Here is a 25519-nt window from a genome sequence, read left to right on the forward strand (position 1 = left end):
TCATATTAATACAGGAAACAGGAAGTAAGGGGATATTATACAGGTCAGTTTAAAAAAAAAATACAAGTGAATAAATAATTCTGTTACTTTTATTTTCTAGAATTGCTGTGATGCTAAACCTTTGGCTCAGCTGACTTTATTAAAAACGGCGGGACTTTTTTCTTCTTCTTTTAATGTGAGATTAACAACAACGGAATGATTTCATTTAAGGATTATAACACATGTTTGGCAGACGTGCATATAACCCCTGGCACTTCACAAGTGGAGTACTTGTTGAAAGAGCAAAGAAAAGGCAGCGTGTAAATCAGAGAATCCATTCCCACGCAGCCAAACTGATAGATCTTCTTCCCCGCCCTGCGTGGAGGAAACACTTTAACATCTGAATGAGCACAATGACCACATGAAAAGATTTATGTCCTTGATGGCGTTATTATCATTCATGAAATATTCCAGCCAAAAGTCAAAAAAAGAAAAAAACTGGCGTGAATAAATCTAAATCGACATCCACAATAGCTTTGCTTTTGAAGGGCCCTCGGCTCTTGGGTTCCGGGGATCATAGAGTTGAATTTAAGTAAATAGCTGAGCAGAGTAGTTGCTCAGTCATTAAGGAATTCACATTGTGGGAATACATGGATCTGTGCAGGTGTGTCACCTCCCAACCTGCACGGGGCTGGTTGCTGTCGATGTCCTGCTCTGCGGTCATCTCCGGACCGGCTTCATTCTCAGCCATCAGCTGGAGCTCACTGATCTCGGCGGCAACTCTCTGGACTCCCTCCGCGACCTACAACACAATGCACACAGATTATTCATCATATCAATGCTTGAAACACATTGGGTGCTCTGTTAAGGTCCCACAAAAACAAACAAAAAACATGGAAATCTTGGAAAGTATAGCTTCACCATGGATCTGACAATTTCCAACTTGACTGGCCAAGTTGGAAAGTAAATTTGGACTTTTTTCCCCAATCAATAACGCACTGGTCGCAACACTCTTCAGTGTGGAAGTTGTTACTGAAGGAAGAAGAGAGAACAGTATTTGGATGTAGTCTTTACTGGGTAATGCTTATTTTTCATTCTGGTTGGAAAGATGATTTTCGGCTTTACAAAGTTCGGAGATCGGATATTGACCAAATTTATCCGATTGGTACTCATCTCTTGTTTTGCTTTTGCTGTGCTCCACATGTCAAGACAAATTCAGTTGGTGGTCTTGAATGACTCTGCCTCATGATTTGAGATCATTTGTTCACACTTAGTTTATGACGTGAAAAATTATGATTTTTTACGCTTTAAGCAAAATAAATATTCCTTTTTTTAATTAGCTGGTTATAATCACGTTTTCCATTGACTGAAGAGTTGAAAAGCAAAAATGAATCAAAGTCTAATTTCCACTACAACAACACAGATAAGGATAATAAGGCCGTAAAGCAGGCTTGGCAAATGTTACCAAACAGCCTTTGTTGTAAATCTGTGACCTGGAGTGAACCTCTGCTGGTTCGGCTCAGTGGGGAGTGGGTGAGGTAGAGCCACAGAAGTAGGCGCCGTTGGCCCTCGGTAGCGAAAATATATTAAAAGAAATGTCCGGTGATCCCGGATAAACCTCCATTTCCAGAGGAATGTCTGACAAATGAATCAGACAGCAGAGACAAGAAGGCAGGTAGGGGATAAGTCTCATGCGGAGAGACAAACGGGGATGAGCGAGGAGAAGCAGACGTATTTAAACAGGGACCGGCATCTGATCCTTCTCATAAACAGAGTCTTTAGATGAAGACGGCCCACTTGAAAATATTACGAGAACATTTTAGCATATAAAGAGGAATAGATTTGTCAATAGCAAATGATCTCTAAATCTTGTTTGTTTTCTTTCTTTTTGTGAAATTCCGTGCCAGACACGTAGGCATCCCGCAAATTCTTTCACCACACGAACAGCTATGGAAAAAAGAAAAACAACAGGCGCCTTGACGTCAGAGATTTAAACAAGACAAGGTCCACCTCTCACTCCCTATGGAGTCTCTAATAATCAGCGCTTAATATGGAGCCCCTGACTCCAATTTTATGGATTTAACAGTCTGGGGTTGTTCCCCCCCCCCACACACACACAGTTCAACTAAAAAGTTACTAAAACTGTTAGCTTTGTGCATCATGTATTTCCAGCACCAAATTTTCAGAAGAATAGAATGCCAAACAGAGAGGATGTTCAGGAAAATAAAACAAAAAAACATTTTGTTTCTGTACCTCAGAGTTGCTGGACGTGCAGGAACTGGCTCTTTTTGGACACAGTTTGGGTCTGGAAAACAAAAAAAAATAACCATAATCAATTCAAGTGCTAATTGAAGACAGATCTGTGAGAGAAAGCACTTTTCTTTTATTGAAGGAAAACCATTCTGATGTTCGCAATTTGACCAGAAATGTAAAAATGGACACAGTCCCATGTAGCTGTGCTGAAATGGGAGCTTTCTGGCAATATAATTACCTCCATTAACTTTTAGTATAATAACTCCCGCATACCTGTGGCGATCCGACTCAGTATTTGTTCTGTTGTGGCCCTGAATAATGAAGCAAGATGCGCCGCAAAAACTTGATTTCTCACAAACGCTCTAGTCGTCTCCAACCGTTCCTGTAATGGCTGTTGCTGAGCTGTCGTTGCATTTTTTCACTGGTGGGAATTTCAAACTTTGTGATGTGTGATAACAAGCTCTAACCGGTCTCTCCATTACCAATAAAGGAGGATCGGCATTATTCCTACATTTGCCTTGCCTTAAAACCATTTTTTGACATGTTACAACCACGATCTTAAATGTGTTTACAGGGTTTTTTATGTGATAGACCAACACTAAGTAGTGTATAATTGGAAAGTGGAAGGAAAACGATACTTTTTTTTTTCTTGTAGTCTGTGTTTGTAATCAAACCCCTGAGTCAGTGAGCTGCACATTTACAGACTGAATTCTTCCAGTTATTCTCAGCTAAACAGAATAAGCTTCATCAAACTAGACTGGCGGAGTTCATAAACATCATGTTTGCCTCATTTTCCCTAGACTTGAATGGACCGTTCCAGTAAAGGAATGCTAACATTTCCCTGCAACCAACTAGGAGTGCGAGCTCTTAATGGACTTCTGACTAATTGTTGATTAATGGTTTATTAGATTGAAATTAGTTCCAATCGATTGACTCAAAACATCCGCTTAGACCGTTGTTCACTGTTACAGTTTGCCTGTCGTCCAGCAGAGGGCGCCTCCAGTGATCCAGAAGCCAAGTCAGTTGATACAGAAACAAAGATGGCGGCCCTAGACAAGGCCAGAACGGTTCAGAGAAATGGTCTGAACAGAGTTTGGTGTTTAATGACAAATGCGACTTAGGTGGTTCTGTTTTGAAATATAAAAACTCAACAAGCTGCTTAAGTTTCACCTTAATAGAACTCATTCAAATATTACTTAATTGCCACAAAGTATATAAGGACTTTATGTTTATTTAGTCAGTGTTTAATACTGCTGACACAAAATAATGTAATAATATATAGTGCAATAATAATGTAGCCCTTTGTGTTATGGAAAGACGATCAGCCCTTTTGACACAAGAGAAAAGCAGGTGGTTTTTTTTGTTTTTTTTAAAAAGGCCGCTTATTAATTAATTGCTAGTCCATCGAGGAGATCAATCAACTTTAGATTAACTCATTAATTGATAACTTGCATTCCTACAAACAAACCTAGGCTGTAAAATTAACCTCTGTCCAGTTTCAAGTTACTTACATCTCCTAACAGGCCTTCAAGTATTTTCCTGTATTTAACTCCATCCATCTTCCCATAATCCGCCCTCTCCTTCGCCCGCATAGCGTTTTTCATGCAGGCCAAAAAGTTACATTTTGAATTTACCTAACTAGAACACATTCTCCCCTGTTTGCTTTGTCCCCCACATGGATAGCGGGAAACTTCAAACAAGACTTCTGATGGCCTTCCTTCAACATTTGCTTTCTTGTTGTCACGAAAGGGCAGATATATGGAGTGCGCGGCTAATAGTTGTCCTGACAACTTAAACTGCGGATCTTAGCAGCTGCTCTAGATTCACTGTAGGGCCTCTCGTCTGCTTTGGTGATTAACGCTCTCCATGTTCAGCCCTGTCAGATTAGGCGGTCCATCGTTTCTCAGGTCTCTTTCCGTTGTGCCGTTCTTTTTCCATTTGGATTGAACAGAGCTCAGGGAAATGTTCAAATTGTATTTCATAGCCTAATCGTGCGTTAAGCCTCTCCATAACTTTCACCTCGACCTGTCTGCTTGGCCTTCATGTCCACTGTTAGCCTCTGTTAGCCTCAAACCTCTGACGTCCTTACATAGTAGCCGGGTTTATGCTGAGATTAATTACACACATGTGGAGTCTACTCACTAATTTGCCGGAAACTGATGGTGCTTGTGTGGCGACCACAAAAGTGTGACATTTGTGTTTATGACTTGAAATTGTTAATACAAGTTCTGTACTTTATTTTGGAGAAGAGTTTTTCTATATTCTTTTTAATGTGCTTTGTAACATTTACTCCACGCCAGCAGGGGGCGGGTGGCGGTTTTGGTGTCCTGCTTGTATTTTCCCTCATTGCTGCATGACACTTGAGGTTAACAAGCCGTTTCCTCGTCTTTCTCCTGTTCTTCAGGTGGGTAAATATGCGAATAGGTTTTTAATCCAGTAATTAGACATGCTGGAACGTATTTGGAATATTTGTGAACGTATTTGGAATAGTTATGTACTGTATTAGTTATTCAGTTTTTGACTTTGTGTCGTTGTGTTCGAAGAAAGTAACTACGCACGGTGTACATGCTAATATTAGCCATTAGCCAAGTCTGTTTAATACATGAGCTTCACCCACTTCAGGTTATGCTGGAATAACCGTTAGAAACTGAAGAACTCTATGTCTATTTTTCTGTTTTGGCTTTTGTAAGGTCCCCACCACCAGTGTTAAAATAGTTCTTTTACCATTAGGATTCAGGATGGAAAAAAAGCCACTTTAAAAATGATGTTTGGTTCTATTAAGGACTTTAGTTTATTGACGGTCAAATGCAGTACTGTCTTAAGTTAAAAAGTAGCTGGTTAATGTAACCACTGTCTAATGTGTTTCATTTGGGATAAACAGCTTAGAAAGCTAAGAAGAAGAATGAGTGGATATGTGTTTAGGAAAGAGATGTTTGTTTTGTCGCTAAAAGATGTTTGTTTTTGTCACTTATGGACACTGAAATGTATTAAAAAGGTTAAACTTTGAATATATAAACTGTAAAGAAAGAAACTCAATACAACAAGTATGTTTGGATGTAAAACTTGAATAAATTGCTGCATGACACTTGAGGTTAACAAGCCGTTTCCTCGTCTTTCTCCTGTTCTTCAGGAGTATATCTGTCAACAGCGGTGCTGTCGCTATGGTACCCGTTACACTTGAATGCGCCGGGTTTAATTTAGCGGTATCAGGTTGACTTTTCAGAAGTATTTATAAAAAAAAATTATTTTTTTTAAATGTGGAAGAACCCAAGATTCTTTAATCCTCCTTCACAATCATGCACCACGTTGTGTTGTTTTGTCATATCATAAACGTCAATAAAATACATTGATGGTTGTTGAAAAATGTGAAAAACTTCAAGGGGAGGGAATATATTTTTGAATAGTACCCCCCCCCCCCATACACATGGCCATTGTTATTAATATTCTTAAAGGATGGAGTACATTGTCAGTCTTTTCTGGAGTATGTGTCTAACTTTCCTCCCCGTTTTGAGATTTATTTGACCCAGTGAAGTATGAAATACACAGGCATGTAGGCTCTTATTAAAAGTGAATATCACAGCTGAGTGAGTTCATTAGCTGTCACCAGTAAACAGAGAGCAACCCCTGTGGATACCCTCATCCACCTCTGGCTGTTTCCTAACGATTTTCACCTTTGAAGGTGAACTCAGTGCTACTTAAAACCTGCAGGATTGTGCCTGACTAGCCTGGCTTGGTGCCAGCTGGTTCAGTGAACTCGTATAAATTAATAGGGAACATCAGGAGGGAAAACAAAAACAAAACAACAACAAAAACAGCTACTGAGCTTTTGCGTTTGGAGTTGCATATTAACGCGTGTTCGTGCGTCCGCGTTTGTGGTGTTGTTGTTGTTGCTATATACACTTTCCTTTTTATGGAACACGTGTTTCTAATTTTACTGGCCTTATAAAGTGAGAGCCTGCAGAGTTATTGTGCTCGCAGAGGGACCGACGTACCAAGCGGCTCAAATTCTTTCAGAAAGTTGAGGATTATTACAGGCACAAACGTAAACCCTTCCAGAGGTTCAGACCCATCGACAGCAAGGGGGTAAAACAATCAGCTCCGTCAGAACGGATAGTATTACGTTTTCTTAAGATTAGCTCCACTTATTTGGGGCTGGGAACAAATGTAATTTACACCTATATAGCAGCCTTTGAATGGTACTGCTACCAAACTCATACTGGGCTCTGGCTCTCCCGGTTGTTCCTCTAGACGCTCAGTTACCCGCCCTTTGCTTTCATCCTGCCTTTCTGGTTTTGTGGCGCTGGAATTGATGCCAGGTGCTGCACCTTGAATGCCCTCTCGGTGTTTGGTGAGAAAAGCCGACATCAAGGAAGACGCACCGCCGCACCCAAAGCCAGCTAATCGCCAAAGGTCACCACATCAGGCACCGAGGCGCCCAGCTGAGTCAACATTACAGGGGTGCGACGACGCAGGCCAGAGTTTGTGCATTTTCTGTCGAGCTACGCAGCAGGAGATGCAGGAGTTCAGATCTTGTGAATCTCTCTCTGGGTTACATCGCTGTGTTCAATTTGCCACATAAGTCAGAGCTCTGACCTGGGCGAGACATCACATCAGTGAATCTAGAGTAAAAAAAAAAACTGCAGGTTTTGCTATCTTGTTGCTAGCATCCTGTTGCGATGCTAGAAATTACTGTAAACACCAAAAACAATGCATTACAAAACAGGTTTACTGAGATACAACCCATCAGAAGTACTGATGAACAATTAGTTCTTCACTTTTACCACATTTTAAATGCATGGCAGCCATGTTGGATAGTAAATTCTGACTTTCCATGCTGGGATTTTACTGCGTTCGATGCTCTATTTGACTTTTTTGATTTGGAAATCAAAGCACTAGGGAACAAACTGAACTCGCCATATTAACTGAGGCCTCATGTATTGGTTTTGCATTTGCATTTGGATTTTGACTCCTTCCAAGACACCATAATTAGCCCTAATCCAATTTTATTATAATTCTTATGAAAATTTGATTTGTTGAGTAGATTTTGACATTTTTGAAAGACTCATAATGATTTCTGAGGTTCCTTAGCCATTTTGTGTACGCAGTATTGTTTGTTTTTTCACACAGATTTTTCAGGTACGAAGCAGGGCCATCTACCAGGAAGAACATTTTTGATAGTAAAGTATGTGGCGTCATATTCACAGCAATAACAAGTGTTTTTTTTTAACTCTGTCTCTGTCTGTTATGGAACAAGGTGTGTGCTTGAGACTGAAACATTTCAAACATACACCTTGGAAATCTTCATGCTAGCATAAGGTTCTGCATTCTCTACGGACTACACCTAAAGAAACAAGTTCAGGTTGCTAATGCTAATATTGCTAATCGCTAGCAAAAGATGCTGAAGCTAACTCAAAATCATTTTTGCCTTTGTTTTTGTAAAACCTTCCTTTACAGAAGCTGCTCTCTCACATAGAGGGTCATCACTTCTACTCAAAATATAATTAATTAACATAAAAATAAATATTTTGGTTTTTTAATGTTGTTTAAGACTTATAAAGAGATATAAAAAATCAACTAATATTGGTATTAATGTAAATCGGAAATTGGTTGTAAAATTCTGATTAGTGTATGCATCCATCTTTTCCTCTATCGTTCCAAATTAATCAGTCAACAAAAAACAGTTAGCAAAACTGAAAGTTGTTTATTATTTCACATTAAGTTAATTTAGAGACTCCAGTTACTCATCTTCCAAGGAACGAACTTGCCAATGAAAACTGCGAGAAACTTTTAGACGGTGAATTTCTGCACCTTCCAGTGTCAAACACAAACCACCGACTGTATTAAGATCAATTAACTGTTCCATTAAGCCTTTTTCTAGGCACCATTACCAGTGGTTTAAATTGTTTGGTTGCTTCTGTTACCTGAAAATGATGCAGAGTACAGTCGTGAGTATCAGAGCGAAGAATGCGGCTCCGCTCACAGCGGTAAGAAGGGAGTCCACCTTGCCGCCTGACGGGGACGTGGTTCGTTGGTCCCCTCCCGGCTCGGTCAGGTTGTGGTAGTGGAACAGAAGCGCGAATCCGCGTCCCCAGTGGGTGGTGGTGATCAGCTCCATGATGACCTCCACCATCTCTTGGCTTGAGCCAAAAACCAGCTGGCTGCTGGGAGGGCGGTTGGACCCGCAGAACCTAGAAGAAAAGGTGATGAGGTCTGAGATGTAGAGGACGTCGTGGGGGCAGGCGTCAAAGATGGACTGCTGAGTTTCAGGGCTCACAGGAGGAGTTCCTGTGGAGGGTGGTGAGCCATAGGTGGTGTCCTCCATAACCGCGCTTGGGTTCAAAGTGGGACTGAGATTTTCATTTGAGGGAGAGGCAGAGATGGAGTTGTTGACCTTGTCTGCAGGTGGCGCAGCACCAGGTAGGAGAAGGAGGGAAGAAGGGGCCAATGAAGACAGACTAGAGGACAGGTCTGCAGATCTTTTGGCAGAATTTGAAACTTTGGCAATCTCCATTTTTGTAGACTGTTCCTGGACCACGACTTGATTAGGAACACCATCTCGGGAAGTCTTTAAAAGACCCCCTGTGCTCTGAAGCGCTGGTTTTGCGGCTGCCGACAAGTTTTTGTTAGCAGATAAGCCGGTAGGGGTGACCTTCCCTCTTTCCTCTGCTGCTGCCTCTTCGTCTTCTTCTTCAAAATTAGAGAAAGCAGAGTACTGAGCTTCGGAATCGTGACTTTCGAAGACGTCAAAGTCAAATATCTCCAGAACAAGCTGGTAATCGACTGGAACAACAAACTGCCAAACACAGTGAGTACCAGAGGAGTAGTTGTAGGGGAAGCCAGGAGACAAAATGAGGCCCTGAACGTCCACCACATCCACCCTGGCACCGCAGTCAAAGTACACCTGAAAAACATAATAAATACAAGTCATTCTGCTTTCTCCCGGCGGTAAGAAGATCACATTTTCACTTAAGCCTGCAGTAAATCTTCCAAAAAAGATATCTATGTCAAAGATATCTAGCATCATTGTTAGCATCATTGTTAAAAATGAACAAAGCAAGTTTAGAGACAATAACAGCTGCCACGGAGACCTGGTCTCCGTTATCTTTTTAATCTCAATGGAGTTTCAAGAGTTAAAACGTCACTGAAAGCCTGAGCATATTCCCACAACAACTGAGAAATTGGTTTGTTTAGTCAAAGTGGCAAGAACAGAAAATGTTTGTTCTGGTCAGCACATTTTGTACTTTCTGAGAATCTCAAGTGCAGCGCTCCAAGGAAATCTTCATGGCTCCTTTCATAGGCCCTATTTCTGGCCATGCACACAACAGCTGTCGGGACGCCACATGAGAAAAGAGCTTGTCCATATCGTGTCCCAAGAATTTCCAGACTAGAGCCGCTAAACAATAATAATATCATTCTTGTCCTACAACTTTGGGTTTCTCGGTTCTTGCAGAGTAGATACAGGACTTTGGGTAGTCAGACACCAACATAAATAACAGTCCAAACACAAGAAAAGACACATGACTTTTTCAAGAGCACTAAATAAATGCAGCATTAATCTTTGCAATTACCCATAACTGAAAAAAGCGAGTTTTAAAGACAGAGTCCAAAATCCTGTCAAGGTTTCCAGAAAAGGGCAAGCAAAATCACTCAAAGGGTCAAGATCATAATTATAAGTTTAAAAAAAATAAATAGGACTAAGTTTGATTTAGTTTTATCTATTCTTAGAAAATTAGAAAATGTTTCAAAATGGCTTTCAGAGGTGATTTAGCATTATGCTTCATTCATAAATACACATATTTGTCATCTGCATAGCGATGAAACAAAATGTGACTGGGCATTTTTATAAAGAAATACTTATTCAATTAAAAAAATTGGATAAAAAAAAAGAACAGGTGCAAATACGGACCCCTGAGGTACACCAAATGAGAGAGGAGTTTCTGAAGAGAGTGTGTCTTCTTGTGTGGCTGCAAAAATTCTGTCAATCGATTAAGACTTAAACCTCTGCAATGTTCCTCCTTTAATCCATGGATAAGAAATAATGCTGTGGTCTACTGCATCAAAAGCTCATGTCTCAATGTGTCAAGGTGGTAGGATTCCATGAAGCAGTAAAAGATCATTTATGACTTTTAAAAGTGTAATTTCTGCATTGACTAGACTAAGAACGTCCAGTAATATCATACTGATTTACAAACTGCAAGCGCAAAAGAAAGACAACTTCCCCCAGCAACACGGAAATAAAAGAAAATTTAGAAATTGGTATGAAATTAGATTACACTGACTGTCTGGATTAAGATTGTGTATTTTCAGGGAAGGATTCAGTAAAATATTCTTAAAATCAGCCACAGCATGCCCATATTGAAGACTAATATTAATAAACAGATAAAACATTCGTCCCATTATGTGAAGTATATAAATTAATAAGTGAAATGGGACGGCGTTAAAGCCAAGTAGGAAAAGCACACACTCCCAAATCAACAATGGGTTTTTTTTTTGCCTTTTAAAAATTAAAACGAGATTCTCATATCTCTTATTATTTCTGCCCTACAAGTACAACTGTTAAATGATATGTTTTTGTATAGTCGCGATCTTGAAATGAGTGTTTTGTTTGAAATTCAATCTAATGGCAATCAATGACATTGATCTGATAAAATATAACGAGGCCAAATCAAGCCGTAGTCTTGATTTGCTCACTCATATGAACCATCTTGGAGTTGAACTATTCAACTCTGCCTGTGTACCAAAAGCCTGCGTGCTGCCTGTGTGGCTGGCCTTGGTGACCTTTTGGGGGCATTCCTTCAAACCCCACTGGCAGTAATTCTTCCCAGGTGTATGGAGATTTAAAAGGGGTCCTGGCCCTAAGCGTAGGCATAGATGTTTATTGGTCCGGGGAGCCGAAAACCAGACCTTTGTAGGGGAGCTGTGCGTTTATGAGGCTTCCTGCTCACCTCGGTTCTTAACTGTGGGAAAGCCCCAGACGAGGAGACCCCCCTCCCTCGCCAGACAGGTAACAAACTCAACACCCTGCAGCAACACTTGCGTTCGAGACAGGAAGAAAAGTAGACGAGGCTGCTCTGTAGTTCCACAAAAACGTTCATGTTGCTCCTAAATTGAAGCTTGGAAGTTTTTTTTTGTTTAATAAGAGTTCTCAACAAGCTAGCTTTTTTTTTTTTTTTTTTTTTTGCTCCTGCCTCATTGTTTGTGAATTATAAGCTAATATTGATGCACAAAATTCCATCAAAATACAACTAGGGGCTACTCAACAAATTAACTTCATTACCTGATCGCTTGTTAGCACATTCATAAAAGCATGTGTTTGGGAGTTTGGGGCACTTGGATGTGTATTAAGACAAGGCCAAACAGGAATATCATCAGCAATAATATTAGAGAAGTCAAAAGTGTGTATCCAGAAATCTGAGTGGTCATTGCCAAACTTTTCTGAGTTCATCATATTTCAGCTAAAAATATATATTTTTTTTTTATGAGGTCCGACCTCGTAAAGAAATACGTGAAAACACTTCATGGCCTCCGTTAGCATGTTTACAACAGTACAGTTAGAATGATATGTGTGGGCTGTTCAACAGGGATTCAGGCTGTTTATGTCTTACAGAAAGACGGGGCAGCTTGCTGAAATACATTTGACAAAAAAAAAAAAAAAAGGTTCCATAAATTAAGTGGAGCTGACGAGTTGTGAAAATGAGTCTGTTGATATAATTTCCGAACAATTTCACGAGGTGCTCTAAAAATCTAGGAAGTATTTACGCTCGTTGAACTGTTGCCAGTTTTGTCATATTACAAGCACGCACTTGAACGTAACCTGTTGGGATTAAGCAGTACTTAATAGCAAAGTGAAAGGAAAATGACAGACGGTTCTCTACATCGCTTACAAAAACGTGGTTTGAAACTGTGTTTTAGACCTCCAAGGTCAATACTTTCCAAATCCACCTCTCACTGCACCTGCTGCTGCTGGTATTTGAACATTGTGGACCATCCAAACATTGGCCACTTTTGTTGCCTTTAATCGACATTGCTTTACTTTCCACTCGGCCATAAAAGTCAAAATGATCAAATGCATAGTCGTCCCGTCAACAGCTTTTCCCACCTGAGCTGTGTATCTCTGCAGCTCCCTCAGAGCTACCAGGGACCTCTTGGCTGTTTCTCTGATTAATGTACTCCAATCCAAGCCTTTGAGTTAAGGTGGACAGCAATGTCTTCATAGCTTTTCAGTCGTGCTACGCTCTTTTCATTTTCGGATGACGAAGTAAACCAATACTTGAGATATTGATTTATAATCCAAATTTAAAACTTCTTCGTAACGTCTGCTGTGATCCCTGGTCTTTGTGATGACCGTTTGTTTAGGAGTGTTCTTCAAATGTGGTTGGATTGTCTTATCAAAAGCACACTATGCTGTAAGTTGAACCCAAAGTGTTTTATGCACAAACCTCGACCTTACACCCCAAGTGTCTGCTCGTAACCACGCAACGCTCTGCTTCAGTGAGAACAACAGCTGGAGATACAGCAAGCTGCAAGTCGAATCTTTGTGCAAAATTATCTTGCACTGAACTACAGCCTCTGACCAACTTATGCGCAATGGAAGTGCAGGCATTAGAAGTTGCGACGCGGGTCTTGGAGAAGGCATGTCAGACATATTTGTTAGCTCCAACTGACTTTCCAAGAGTTGCAATGGGAAAGTGTGTGGCTGACCAGCTATGCAGCAATTTAACAAGCTTACTTCCCTTGCATACTTTGCTAATTACATTTACAAACAGACATACCGTTGTCGTAGACGACCCCGCCGTCTCTGGGACAGGAGTCGTATTAAAACTGGTGAAATGAAACATTTGCCGACTTTGAAAAGGAACCACGCGCACTGATGTCAAGTTAGCCGTTGCCGGTACTCCTTTGGAACGCACTTAAATGTAATTACATTAGCGCTTGGCATGCTTCGCTTGGCCTGCCAGAGCACCGGAAGTTATCGTTACAGGGTATGCTGATTTAGGTGTTTGCAGCAGAATTGAGCAATGAGGGAAACCACTTTGAATTATTATGGTGGAAAGGAAGGACAAAGTGCTGCTTTTTGGATTTAAAACATAAACAAAAAAACAAATGGGCTGCTTTTGTCAGCCAAAACGAAATAGCAGATGGTCAACGAGACAAGAAGAGGCAGCAAATATTGTCCAGCCTGGACTGGGTAGCGGTGAAAAGACAGCTGTGTAAGTGATGAGACCATCTCATTTCTCCCTGGCTGGGAGGTCCACTGCTCACTGGGACGTGCATGGTAGACTACACATGAAAGGACTCTGAAGTGCAACAGTGGCGAGTGGAAATAGGGCATTCTTATAATGCCAAACATCTCAGTTCTGTTACATCACAGGCCATTCCACTGGCAGGCCGCTAATTATTCCAGGATGCCTTTTCTCATGGCAAAACAATGAGGCCGCAGTGCTGTTTTAGTGAGCCACTCCACAAATGGGCAGGCTGGCTGGATCATATTTTAATGAAGTGATGCTAATAAGGTGCAAGTTGGAACTTTATGTAAGAACCAGCTAGGGCGCTTGTGTCCCAGTTGGGCTGGTGGCAGTAGGTGCGTCCCTGGGCAGGGGAAGGTCAGCAGAGGACATGACGGCCTGAAACGTCTCATTCAGTGGGACATCTGAAAAGATGCGGTTATCTCCGAGAGGGTTGATTTGTTTTTGTAACTAGGTTTCTGATTGAGCTGGTGTAAGAGCTGAGTGCACCTAAGAAGGAAAAAATATGCTTCCAATGTATACAACTGAACCTACAAGTTTTCATACATCTAATAAAAGGACACAAGCCCACCTTTTCTCTGTCTGAAGTTAACGTCAGATCAAACGTGTCTCTTGTCTTAGGTCAGTTAGAATCACTAAACGTATTTCTATTTGCTCAATGCCTCAAATTGGAGAAAGAATATTTGTTTACACCGTGTTCCAAATTATTATTCAAGTGATATTTTCTCAGATTTTTTTAAATGGTCAATGCAAATGATGGTCAGTATAATTTTCAAGTCATGAACTAATACAGTATAAATCAAATTTTACTGAACAAAGCTCCCCATGAGAACAGTATTTTTTTTTAATAAAAAGCTCAAAATGCACTGTTCCAAATTATTATGCACAGCAGATTTTCTAAACATTTTATGGATTATAAAGAACTGCAAACGGTCATTCTTTGAATGTGCAGCATTAGATGGTCACATGTACTAAAATCAAAAGCTATTTCAATCAAAAACATCTTAACAGACCAAGTTACATGTTAACATAGAACCTTCTCTGATATCACAGCACAATTCTTGATCCATTGAACTTGTGAGTTTGTGGAAAGTTTCTGCTTGAATCTTTGCAGGATGTCAGAAAACCTTCCCAGAGCTGCTGGTTTGATATGAACTGCTTTCCACCCTCAGGTCTTCTGCTTGAGGAAACTCCAAAGGTTCTCAATAGGGTTGAGGTCAGAGGTCAGAGGAGGATGGTGACCACACCATGAGTTTCTCTCCTTTTATGCCCATAGCAGCCAGTGACACAGTGGTATTCCTTGCCGCATGAGATGGTGCATTGTCATGCATAAAGATGATTTTGCTACTGAAGGTACGGCTCTTCTTTTTGAACCATGAAAGAAAGTGATCAGTCAGAAAGTTCATATACTTTGCTGAGGTCATTTTCACACCTTCAGGGTCTCTGAAGGGGCCGACCATCTCTCTCTCTCTCTCCCCATGATTTCAGCCCAAAAAATGACTCCACCACCTTCTTGCTGACGTCACAGCCATGTTGGGACATGGTGACCATCCACCACCAATCCACTACTGCATCCATCTGGACCATCCAAGGTTGCACAGCAGTCATCAGTGAACAAGTCTGTTTGAAAATTAATCTTCATGTACGGTTGGGCCCAGTGAGACCGGTTCTGCTTGTGAGCTCTGGTTAGGGGCCCAATAGTAGCTTCATGCACCTCAAGCCTCTGGAGGATCCTCCACCTTGAGGTTCCAGAGGCACCAGCAGCTTCAAATAATTGTTTGCTGCTTTGTAAGGGCATTTTAACAGCTGCTCTCTTAATCCGATGAATTTGTCTAACAGAAACCTTCCTCATTTTGCCTTTATCTGTACAAAACCCATCTTTGTTCTGAATCAGCCACAAATCTCTTCACAGTACGACAACGCTTCATTTTTCGTTAAATATCTAATGTTTTCATACCTTGTCATACGGCACAACACTATCTGATGATTTTCGTCAGTTTCTCTTTCCCATATTGCTTGAAACCTGTGGCCTGCTTAATAATGTGGAACATCCTTCTTAAGTAGATTTCCTTTAATTGAGCTCACCAGACAAACTAATCAACCAGCTCTCTGAAATTAATTATAGTGATTCAAAGAGCCCTGACACACAATATCATCTATAAATTTAATAGCACAACAAAAAATGTAATCTTTATGACACTTAAATCCAATTTGCATAATAATTTGGAACATGGTGTACTAATTCCATTAAATTCAGAATGGAATACATTCCTTGCATACATTTCCTTATTATTTGGTATAATTGCTGTTAAACTGCATCCATACACAAATGGGTTTGTCCTTTTGGGCTGATGTCTTCCTCCTTGCCGAACGGCTTTTCAGTCCATGTCGGTACAAGACAAGTTTCACTGTGAATAATCAAAGTCACGTCTCATAAGCCTCACCCAGCATCTTCACAAGATCTTTTGTTCTGGGATCAAGCAGCACATTGTGGACCAGAACCAATTAAACTCTGGGACGAAGAACTCATCTACTTCCTGAGCTGTAAGGTCATTGGGCATTCCCATCGTCTCTTTACTTTTGTGTAATTGTTTAAACAGGTGAATGCAGCACCTTCTAGCATCTGGAAATTGTTACCAAGGATGAACCAGACTTTTCCACAATTCTCTTCTTCACATCTTGGCTGATTTGGCTGCATAGACTTTACAACACTGTTGATAGTTTATAAATCATTAGTACGAAAATATAATAAAGATCTTCTGTCGTTGTATCAACCATTCAGATCTCTCAGGTCTTCTGGTTCTGGTTCTGCTCTGCATCCCCAGAACCAGAACCAAACATGGAGAAGCAGCATTCAGCTTCTACGCACCACAGATCTGGAACAAACTTCTGGAAAATTGCCAAAGAGCCGAAACACTGAGTTCCTTTAAATCAAAACTAAAAGAACCCTCTTGCTTTTGAGCCATAATAAATGGAACATTGACCATCGTGTTTGATGTGTGTTGATGATTTTGATGATGCCACTCAACAAAATGTAATGGTTGTTAATGGTTGCTCAATCCGTGACTGTGTGCTGCTTTATTACTTTATTTTTATGATATAAAGCACTTTGGACTGCTTTGGTACTGAAATGTGCTATACAAATAAACTTGATCAACTGACAGTTTTTGGGGGGGTTTTTTTTACCTTTCCATCTTCTCAAACACTTAGTTTGAGAAGTATATATAAATATATACTTAAGCTCGAGGTATATATTTTTGATAATTGCTATCAATTACAGCAAATAGAAATCATTTTCTATGATTTTGGAGTGTAACTATGTTTCTGATTTCAATCAGAAACTATTTCTGATTGAAACAGTTCAATCAGAACTTCTGGTTTCAACTGCAGGTCATGAAAACACCAGGTCCAGCACTTTACATGTAAACAACCCTCTACTTTACAACTGAGACCATCAAGCTGCCCTGTTTGCTGCACAATGCTTTCTTCTTTTTTGTTTTTTTGCAACCACCCAGGCTGGTGACGCTGCCGTGAAAACTCTGCAACATGAGCCACCTTCTGCTGAAATACTGTTAGCGTATAGCACGCACGGACACACACGCACGCCGTCACACAAGCCTTCATGCACAAACACTCTCAGACTGGCTCACAAACAGGCAGGCAGGCCCCTGTAAGGGGGCAGGAATCCTCAGCAGCCCTGTTTACTAGAGGAGAAGAGTGACACCGCCTCACAGGCTTCTGCTTCAGAAAGCGCGATCCACGCGGGAGGCATTACAATCATCCATGATATGTGGAGGAAGCAACGGCAAGAAACAGCAAAAATGTAGCAAAATATAAATAAAAAATGTAATTTGTAGATTCACCTTTCAGTTCAACGAGGGTCGGTGTGAAATCCTGGACGCAAATGACAAATTTTAGTTTTGTCAATTGTCATTTTGTTCATATTTTGGATGAACCAAACTAACATCCAAGACTGAAACAGATTTTGTAAAGAAATCCTCAGAGAGGACAGAAAAAAAATCTGAAATAAATAAATAAGAGGAATTATGCAATTGTGTGAATGTAACAAAATTACGACTGCCTCTAATTCGATTTTTTTTAAAAACTATTTTTTCTTGGAGTTCAACAAACATACAGGAATTTTCCTGGTTATTCAAAGAAACCTTGCAAGTTCTCCTAAAGTCCTTAGAGACAAGGAAGGAAAAACTCAATTCTCTCATGAAGTTTCTTGTAACCAGGACAGACACAGCCACCATTAAAAAGGACACACACATACACACACAAAAAAAAGGTTAGGTTTAGTTTTTGATTTTTTGGCACAGCTGCATGCAGAAACTCTGATAGGAGAGGAGCTCCCTGAGGTCCCTCTTCACAGCTGTGGAAAGGCCCTGATGCTATGCTCTGGGTTTTATCACACACTTTTTTCTTTGTTTTTCCAGATTGGATCAGTGGAAGCGAGTCCACTCCACTGTAGGTTTCCGAACACAACAAAAAACAAAAACCGGACTTATAAAAAGACCTCTCTGAACCCAAAACAACAGGCTCGCTCCACATAACAGTAGTGGCCACCGAACGATGGTCGTCACCGGAGGCGTGGGGGAAACCGTAATTGATTGCTGCTGCGCTCGTAAAACGTGCACAGATATGTGGCCGGGCGGGCGAGAGAAGAAGCCCTCTTTTCCATGTCTGTGGTTTGAAAGCAATTAACATATTTTCTCATAAAAAAAAAGAAAACTAGCTGCTGCAGCTGTGGTCGTTGTCAAGCGAGTCTGTGGAACTCTGTGGTGAATCCTGACCTCCTCTCCGCAGTGGTAAGAAAAAAAAAACTGTTTTAAGAAATAATTCAAAATTTTGTTTGATATCCAATGAATGCCTTTAATTATAATTACAGGGTTGCAGGAGAGCCTCGCTTGGCTAAATTAATAGTCTGAAACATTTTTTTGTTAAAGCTCAAAAAAAAGTAGAAACTGACTTTTTTGAGCTTTACATCATTCTATAATGTTATCTACTCATCAAAAACACACCTGGAGTGTCGCTTTGATTCTTTCATGCGTGTTTGAGAAATCCTTTAATCTCCCGTTGCAGCCATGCAGCTGCACAAAATGCTTGGTGGGACCGAGAGCTGCTTTCAAGGACAAAGCTCCTCTTCAGAGCTGCAGTTTCCAAGCTCCAGAGCTTCTGCCTCACTGAGCAGCCCTCACCTCTGCTTTCAGCTCCTTCAGACTAGCCAGCGGCAATTAGCAAAACATCTGCTGGAATTGTGCATCTGCTGAGCTCATTGAATATACTGTAAGTCCATACATGTCCTCCCAGAAGAATTCAGACCCACGCAACTTTTTTTTGCTTCTGTCACATCAGAACCACACATTTAAATCTGCCATGTTGGAATTTGTCATATAGATAAACTAGCAAAAGTACTGTGAAGTGGAAGTGAAATGACACATTTATTTCCTCTATTTTTAAACAAGTCAGTATCTGAAAAAACGTGGGATACATTTTCAGCTACCCGGAGTCCATATTGCACATCCAGAGACTCAATTTCTTTTTTTTTCTATGCAAAACAAACCTTGGTCAGATTGGATGGAGAGCATTTGTGAAGCACAGATGCAGTGTAGTTATCCTACTGCCTCACCTTCCAGTTCTTTTTAGACTAATTCTCACATTTGTCCTTTTCCTTTAGCTCCGTCTATCTTTCCATCAACTCTTCCATTTTTTCTCATCCCAGACAGAAAAAAAAATTACTAATACCCACAGCATTTTGCACATAAGCCAAAAAAAGTGCTACCTTGCTGTCATCTAACCAGAGCACCTTTTCCAGGGCTTATTCTTAAGCCCTTGAAAATATGGCTTGAGAATAATATTTTTTTATGAAAAAAATTTGATTTCCGATTATCATCTATTTTTGTTCCTCACTTCACAAATGACAGAAAATATCTTGAAAGCTGGCTTTTATTTCAATACTTTTTTTTAATGTGAGTTGACCTGAATGGAAAGTCAATAATTGGAAGCTGTAAAAAAAAAAGCTCATCAATTAGGATGGTAGCTGTAGGAAGGGCTAACGTCAAACTAAACTACGGAAACCTAAGAAGTGTGTTGCTAGAGAAAAAAAATCCAGATTTTCCACAAATTAAACCATGAAAAAGAAAAGAAGATGATTAATCGATCAAATCTCTGCACCTTCTCAAGAGTTAAAACTAACATCTTGGCTGCTTCTTTGATTTCCCATCTCTTTACTCTTTGATTTCAGATTTGAACTTCTCAAGCTCAAGTTTATTATTCATACAACACATCTCCAAGAACTCATGCTCTAAAAAATGTGCCTCACAAACTAAAATAAATTAAATGCACCAAAATGACGCAGTTTTATCCCTGCCCTGTCAAAGCTTAAAATACTTTGCGTGTTGGTTCTGATTAAGGATATTGGCAAGTTGGCTGATTCCTCTCCTTGACCTTTATTAGGAACATCAGAGCAGGTGGTACATGTTGAACCGATGACTAATTCCGAGCTGGGAAATGAGATAAAAATGGTCTGCGAGTTCCACAGTTACTTCCTGCCCCAAACAGATACATCACTGATGCAGCATAATCCACGGTCTGTCGTAAATGGTGGGTGATCTAAATAGATACTGAGTTGGTGCACTTCCTTATCAATACAAATTGTTTGGGAACCGTTCAGAACAATACGCATTGGAAGTACCATCTTCTCTGTGCGCCTGCTGGTGTTTGAGGAAAGAGACAGAAAAGCCGGTCAGTTATCTACTGGACTCCTGTCCGCTCTGACCCGGCTGGTCGTATTTATCTAAACCTCTGAGTTGCAGCTTACTTTTCACATATTTCTCTCCTCTTAAAGTGGCAATTAGAAAAGCATTCATTCAGAATGTTTATACTCAACACCTGTGTGCATTTACTAAACAATGGACCATGGAAGCCAATTTGTTGCACTGAAATCTTTTCCGTAGTATGCAACTGATGTTCTCTTAAACATTTTGACACCTGCTGTAATTTAACTAATAAACACAAACAGACTCCTTACTGATATGGAGACCTTCTTTATTTTTTAAGGTTTCTCCTTGTTCTCGGGGCCTTTATGTAGTAGTGAAACAACAGGAAAGACATGCGGCGCAGGTCAACGGGTCAGGAACCGAACCTGTGACAGCCACGTCGAGGACCGAGGCCTCCATGTGTGGATCCCATGCTTTACCACTGCGCCACTGCCTCGCCCAGTTCAATTCAACGACTTCTGAAGGCGGTTGGTGTTACTGGATTTTAGATGTGGTCGTAATGGAACAAAACGTGACAGAAGACAATTACCCTGGCAGCGGATACCAGAAAGGTTTAATAGTACACTGTGGATTTTGTGTCTGTTGATTTTTCAGTGGAACACAAATTATTTGTAAAAAAAAAAAAATTGACTATTCACTCATTTTTCAAAGAGCATATCAAAAATATTCAAAGTTGAAATACCTAGATGCAATGCTACTTGACACGTTATTGGTGAATTCTGTCTTTGGCTGAGCAGAGATAGGGAAGAAGTGAAGTACTAAGTGCCAAGATGGTTTCCACATATTAAGGTGCGTTTGGTGTTTGGACTGTTAAAAGTGTTTTTAGAAAGCGTTGCATGCATTTGCAGATTTCAATTATTCGCGGGTGTCTGTGGTCCCTAACCCACTGTGTGCCAGGACCTGGGGTCCGCTGTACATAACCCAGAGTTTATTCATTCATCTTATCAAGGAAAGAAGAGAAAATAAATCGCCAAGCCATCTGCGACCATTCATTAAGGAAGGGTTGATATGTTACCACAGAAAAGGTATGCTACTCATACTTAGCGTTAGGCCTGTCACAATAATCCATAAATCAATTAATCGCATGATAAATTAAAACAAACTCAATATTTTCCATTGGCATGATTTATCGTTTATCTCTTTTTTTCTCTCTTTCTAGCAAAAACTGGATGATAAAGGTCTTCAGTTTGGTGCTTTGGTCTCAACTAGCCAATTTTTTGAAGGACAATTTAGTTTACAAAGACTTAAAAATTCATTTTATTTGTTTTTTGATTTATTTTGTATATTTAAAACGTCTTCCAGTTCCAGTGTTAAATGTTCATTAGAATTTACAGTTTACTGATCTCTTAGAATGTGCTTCTCCATTATTATTTTGCCATTACAGTATATTACTTAAAAATGGTCTCAAAGCAACAATATCATTTATCGCAACAACTTCTGGAACAATTTATCATCCTGCAAAATCGGTTATTGTGACAGGCCTACTTAGCGTTATGTAACAGATTTAAATGTTCTGGCTGCAGGGCTCCTCTCTCAAAAGTTGGAAAAAAAAAACTCCTTGAGAATGAAATCAGGGCTTTTGCACAATCTCCTGCTCATTTGAAACCCTCTGATCACTTAGCTGGTGACCGGAAGCGGTTCATTTTCAGCTCAGCTGCTCTAATCAGACCCTGGCAGATCCCAGTTATTTATGCTTTCGCTGATAATACAGGCTGCAGCAACACATCCTGTGAACGGCCCACACATATCCTCGCCACACAAGTCTTTTCAGGGTGAGCTAGCAAGGCAACCTGTAATTTGTAAGATTGGGACAACAAACTTAATCTGCCACTCATAATAGCCCCACCTGGCTGAGCACGCCTAAAGGGAGAACACAGGCAGCCGCAAACGCTTTTTTCTATCTTTTACTGGCATCAGTGATGAATAAGTAAAGCCAGGACAAAGGAAATGATAGAATTGCTCAAACATCATGACCACCCACCTTTTAGCAGTTGAGAAAAGAGCTTGGAGGAGGCTGATGCACCAACATACAGTGCAGGTGATCAATGCCAGAGGTGTTGTGAATGGAAATTATTCATCACATTTTTGTGCCACACAGACGTTACAAAAGACTAGTTCAAACAGTGGCCTCCGGGGGATTCTCTGTAATCAGTAGGGATGTTCTTCTGACCCGATCCCAGGCGTTGGGACTGATAAAAAACTTTTTTTGAGAGATCGAAATTAAGAGTCCCCGAAGAAGCTCAACTCACATCCACTGCTGGTCTTGCGTCCGTGATCAAGCAATTCAGCTAAGTTTTGCACGGAGAACTTCAAAAAAAATGAAATTAAAGAAAAACCATTATTGGTGTAACAAATCCGGGATTTTCTCTTACAATTTGATATTTTCTGCTTCCAAAGTTTGCAATGATGTTCAGTACAAAGGAGAGACTGCCGGCTGTGCCCACACATCTCCATTCCTTCAGTTTTCTTTTAACAAAAGAAAAAAAAGACATTGTTGAATTTTACTCTGCTTCAATGTGCAAAGTAAAGTTCTGTGTTTATTCATCACAAGAACAACTCTTCCCGTCTCTTTTGTCTGCCAGCGATTGACTGGAAACACGTGTCGAATTATCACTGAATCACATTGACACAGGAAGTAAACATGCCAGCGTTAGAGTAGCCTAGCTTAGCACTTCATCAAACCGCTTCGCCATTAGGAGCAAGATGGTAAAAACTACTATTAAAGGCTGTAGCTGTATGTTTTGAGCAGTATTTGGAAAGAAATGACACAGGTATGTGCATTTTAGGTGACTTTATCTAAACACTAAAGTTGCTGTTTAACATAGTTTAGGCTTGTTTGAGCAAACATGTCGACGTTCCAGTCAGGAGACCTCGGCATCCAAGCTGTTTGTGGAAACATTTGTGAAAGAATGGGCTCTGTAAATTCCACAACGGTACCTATGGAATAAGTCCAGTTTTGAACTCGTTAATAAATATCTCCCCGTGAACCGTTAGTGGTAATATAACAAAGTGGAAGCGATTAGGAACAATAGAAACTCATGTTGCCCTGCGACAGACTGGCGACCTGTCCAGGGTGAACCCCGCCTCCCGCCCGGAACGTAGCTGGAGATAGGCACCAGCAACCCTCCCGACCCCATTAGGGACAAGGGTGAACAGAAAATGGATGGATGGATGGATGAAACTCAGCCATGAAGTGGCAGGCCAAGTAAAATCAAAGATAATGAGGCGCACGGAGCGCCGAGCCCACCAACTTTCTGCAGAGTCATCAGCCACGGACCTACAAACTCCATGTGGCACTCGTCAGAAAATGCAAGGAGTTGGATGCGGTGGTGTGTATAGCGCTCCGATACTGGACTCCAGACCGGTGTAGGTCTGCTCACAAATGTAAAGTTTTGTGCAGAGGGTGTTATGGTGCAGGGCTGCTTTTTCAGAAGTCCCTCAGTTCCAGTGAAAGGAAGTCTTGCTGCTCCAGCCCATTAAAACATTTTTGGACGATTCCACGCTCCCAACTTGGTGGGAAGAGTTTGGATTTCATCTCTTCCTTTTCCAAGCAGGGTCCAGGAAGAGAAGGATGGGCAGGGCCATTTCAGAGACTTGATAGCACACTTTTGGGATGAATTAAAGTAGAGGAGTGTGAGCCAGGCCTTCTCATCCAACACAAATGTCTGACCTCACAAATACGCTTCTTGGAAAAACGATGAAAAATTCCCCGTAAACAGATTCCTAGAGCTTCTGGGAAGCTGCTGAAGCAGTCAAGGGAGTCCGACATAAGAACCCCCCAACAACAATAGATTAGCGGTGGGCATTTATCGTATCGTTTATCAACTATTGCAATAAATTTCTTACCATGATAAGAATTTTGATAAGATTGGTAATTGGACAAATTCAAATGAACAATGTTTAAAAAGCTGTCCACATTGTCGGGATGTGGATAGCTTAACCAATATTTCTCCAATATTGGTTAATTGAAAGTATGAAAAAATTCAATGAATTTCTTCACTTCATTATCTGACTGGTGTCCTCAAGACGTGAATTATAAACGGATGTTTTTCCAAGAAAAGTATTTGTTTGTGGGATATGGCTACTGTGTCGTACAGTCAGAGCCATACAGTTACCTAAATAAAAAAAAAGTTCTTATCATCACTTTAATTATCATTATAGCACCACGAAATATCATGATAAAACTTGAAGCCCCCGCCCCCTTTCTATAGATTATCAATCATGATGTCACTTAATTTCTTCATCAAAGATCTGACTGGGACTATTTATCACCATATGTGTATTTTTAAATGACTTCGCTCTGCACTGGTGACAAAAAAAATCCACAGTCCTTACATTTTAGCTGGATTTTATTTGTGCCGATTTCTAGAACACAAATATAATAATGCGAGTCTCAACCTGTTGGTCCTGTCCAAACTCAAACTACACATAAAACCCAGGTCTGACTGTTCAGTGTTCATCTAATCCAACAAGTTAAATCATCAGCGGTCATCTTTTACAAAGACACTTGCTGCAATAACACTACCCACTTTCTCTGTCCTTTCAGCGAAACTTCAAGCTGTACTTGTGGGGGTGGGCCCCTTTTTGTCCCGTTCCCACTTCAGTCCACTGACAGTCGATGACATGTTTAGCTGTTGACGGGCTGTGTGGACATATTGTCTTATAATTCACCAGAAGAATAAGTGAATCCACTGTTCACTTGTCCCACAACTCACTTCAATTAGTAATGAATGCCCGCCTCATTCCATCTCAAATAAAACCTTCCGAAACACAAAGCGGAGCACTAAAACAAAGATCAAATTCACTCTCCTGCCACCAAAGAGCTGAGAGAGTTGTGGACCGACCGCCTCTGATGCTCTCAGGGGGCATAGAATAAATTCCAAGCTTATTTATGCTGTTCCAAAAATCAACTTAATACAAAAGGGAAGCAGAGGACAAAGCCATCATTTACTATGTCCCCTCAGGCAGATAATCGCAAAGATAGTGGGCACCCTATGCACATGGGAACTAAAGCGGTGGATGCAAACAATTCGATACACCGACGGTTTATTGCAGCCCAGTTCTAAGAAGTCTGCTGCAGAGCCGACCTGCTCCATAAGCGGAAGAGGATGACTCCTGACAGATGGAAGGCATGGGTCTTCCTCCGCTCCGGATGACCTAAAAATATGTGTGCCAAAGGTAAAGCTCCTTAAATTTAGACGTCAGTCACAGGATTCAGTCATCTATAAAGAAAAAGAGTCAGCTGAGGAAGTTCAAAAG

General features: G+C 40.6%; 1 protein-coding gene across 3 annotated transcripts in view; it reads right to left on the reverse strand.

Annotated features, from left to right (window-relative positions):
• LOC114154231 (uncharacterized) overlaps positions 1-25519 on the reverse strand; it is a 39152-nt gene that overhangs the window by 11193 nt on the left and 2440 nt on the right. For 2 of the 3 annotated variants that reach the window (XM_028033143.1, XM_028033142.1), the window contains exons 2-4: positions 8154-9133; positions 2233-2284; positions 661-781 (exon numbers count right to left, since the gene is read on the reverse strand). In XM_028033143.1, the coding sequence (XP_027888944.1) occupies positions 661-781; positions 2233-2284; positions 8154-9133 (1153 nt within the window). Of the gene's footprint in view, positions 1-660; positions 782-2232; positions 2285-8153; positions 9134-25519 lie in introns of those variants that run through there. The other variant, XM_028033144.1, reaches the window with a different exon arrangement.

The sequence above is a fragment of the Xiphophorus couchianus genome, chromosome 12 (assembly GCF_001444195.1).
Source record: "Xiphophorus couchianus chromosome 12, X_couchianus-1.0, whole genome shotgun sequence".
Taxonomy (NCBI): domain Eukaryota; kingdom Metazoa; phylum Chordata; class Actinopteri; order Cyprinodontiformes; family Poeciliidae; genus Xiphophorus; species Xiphophorus couchianus.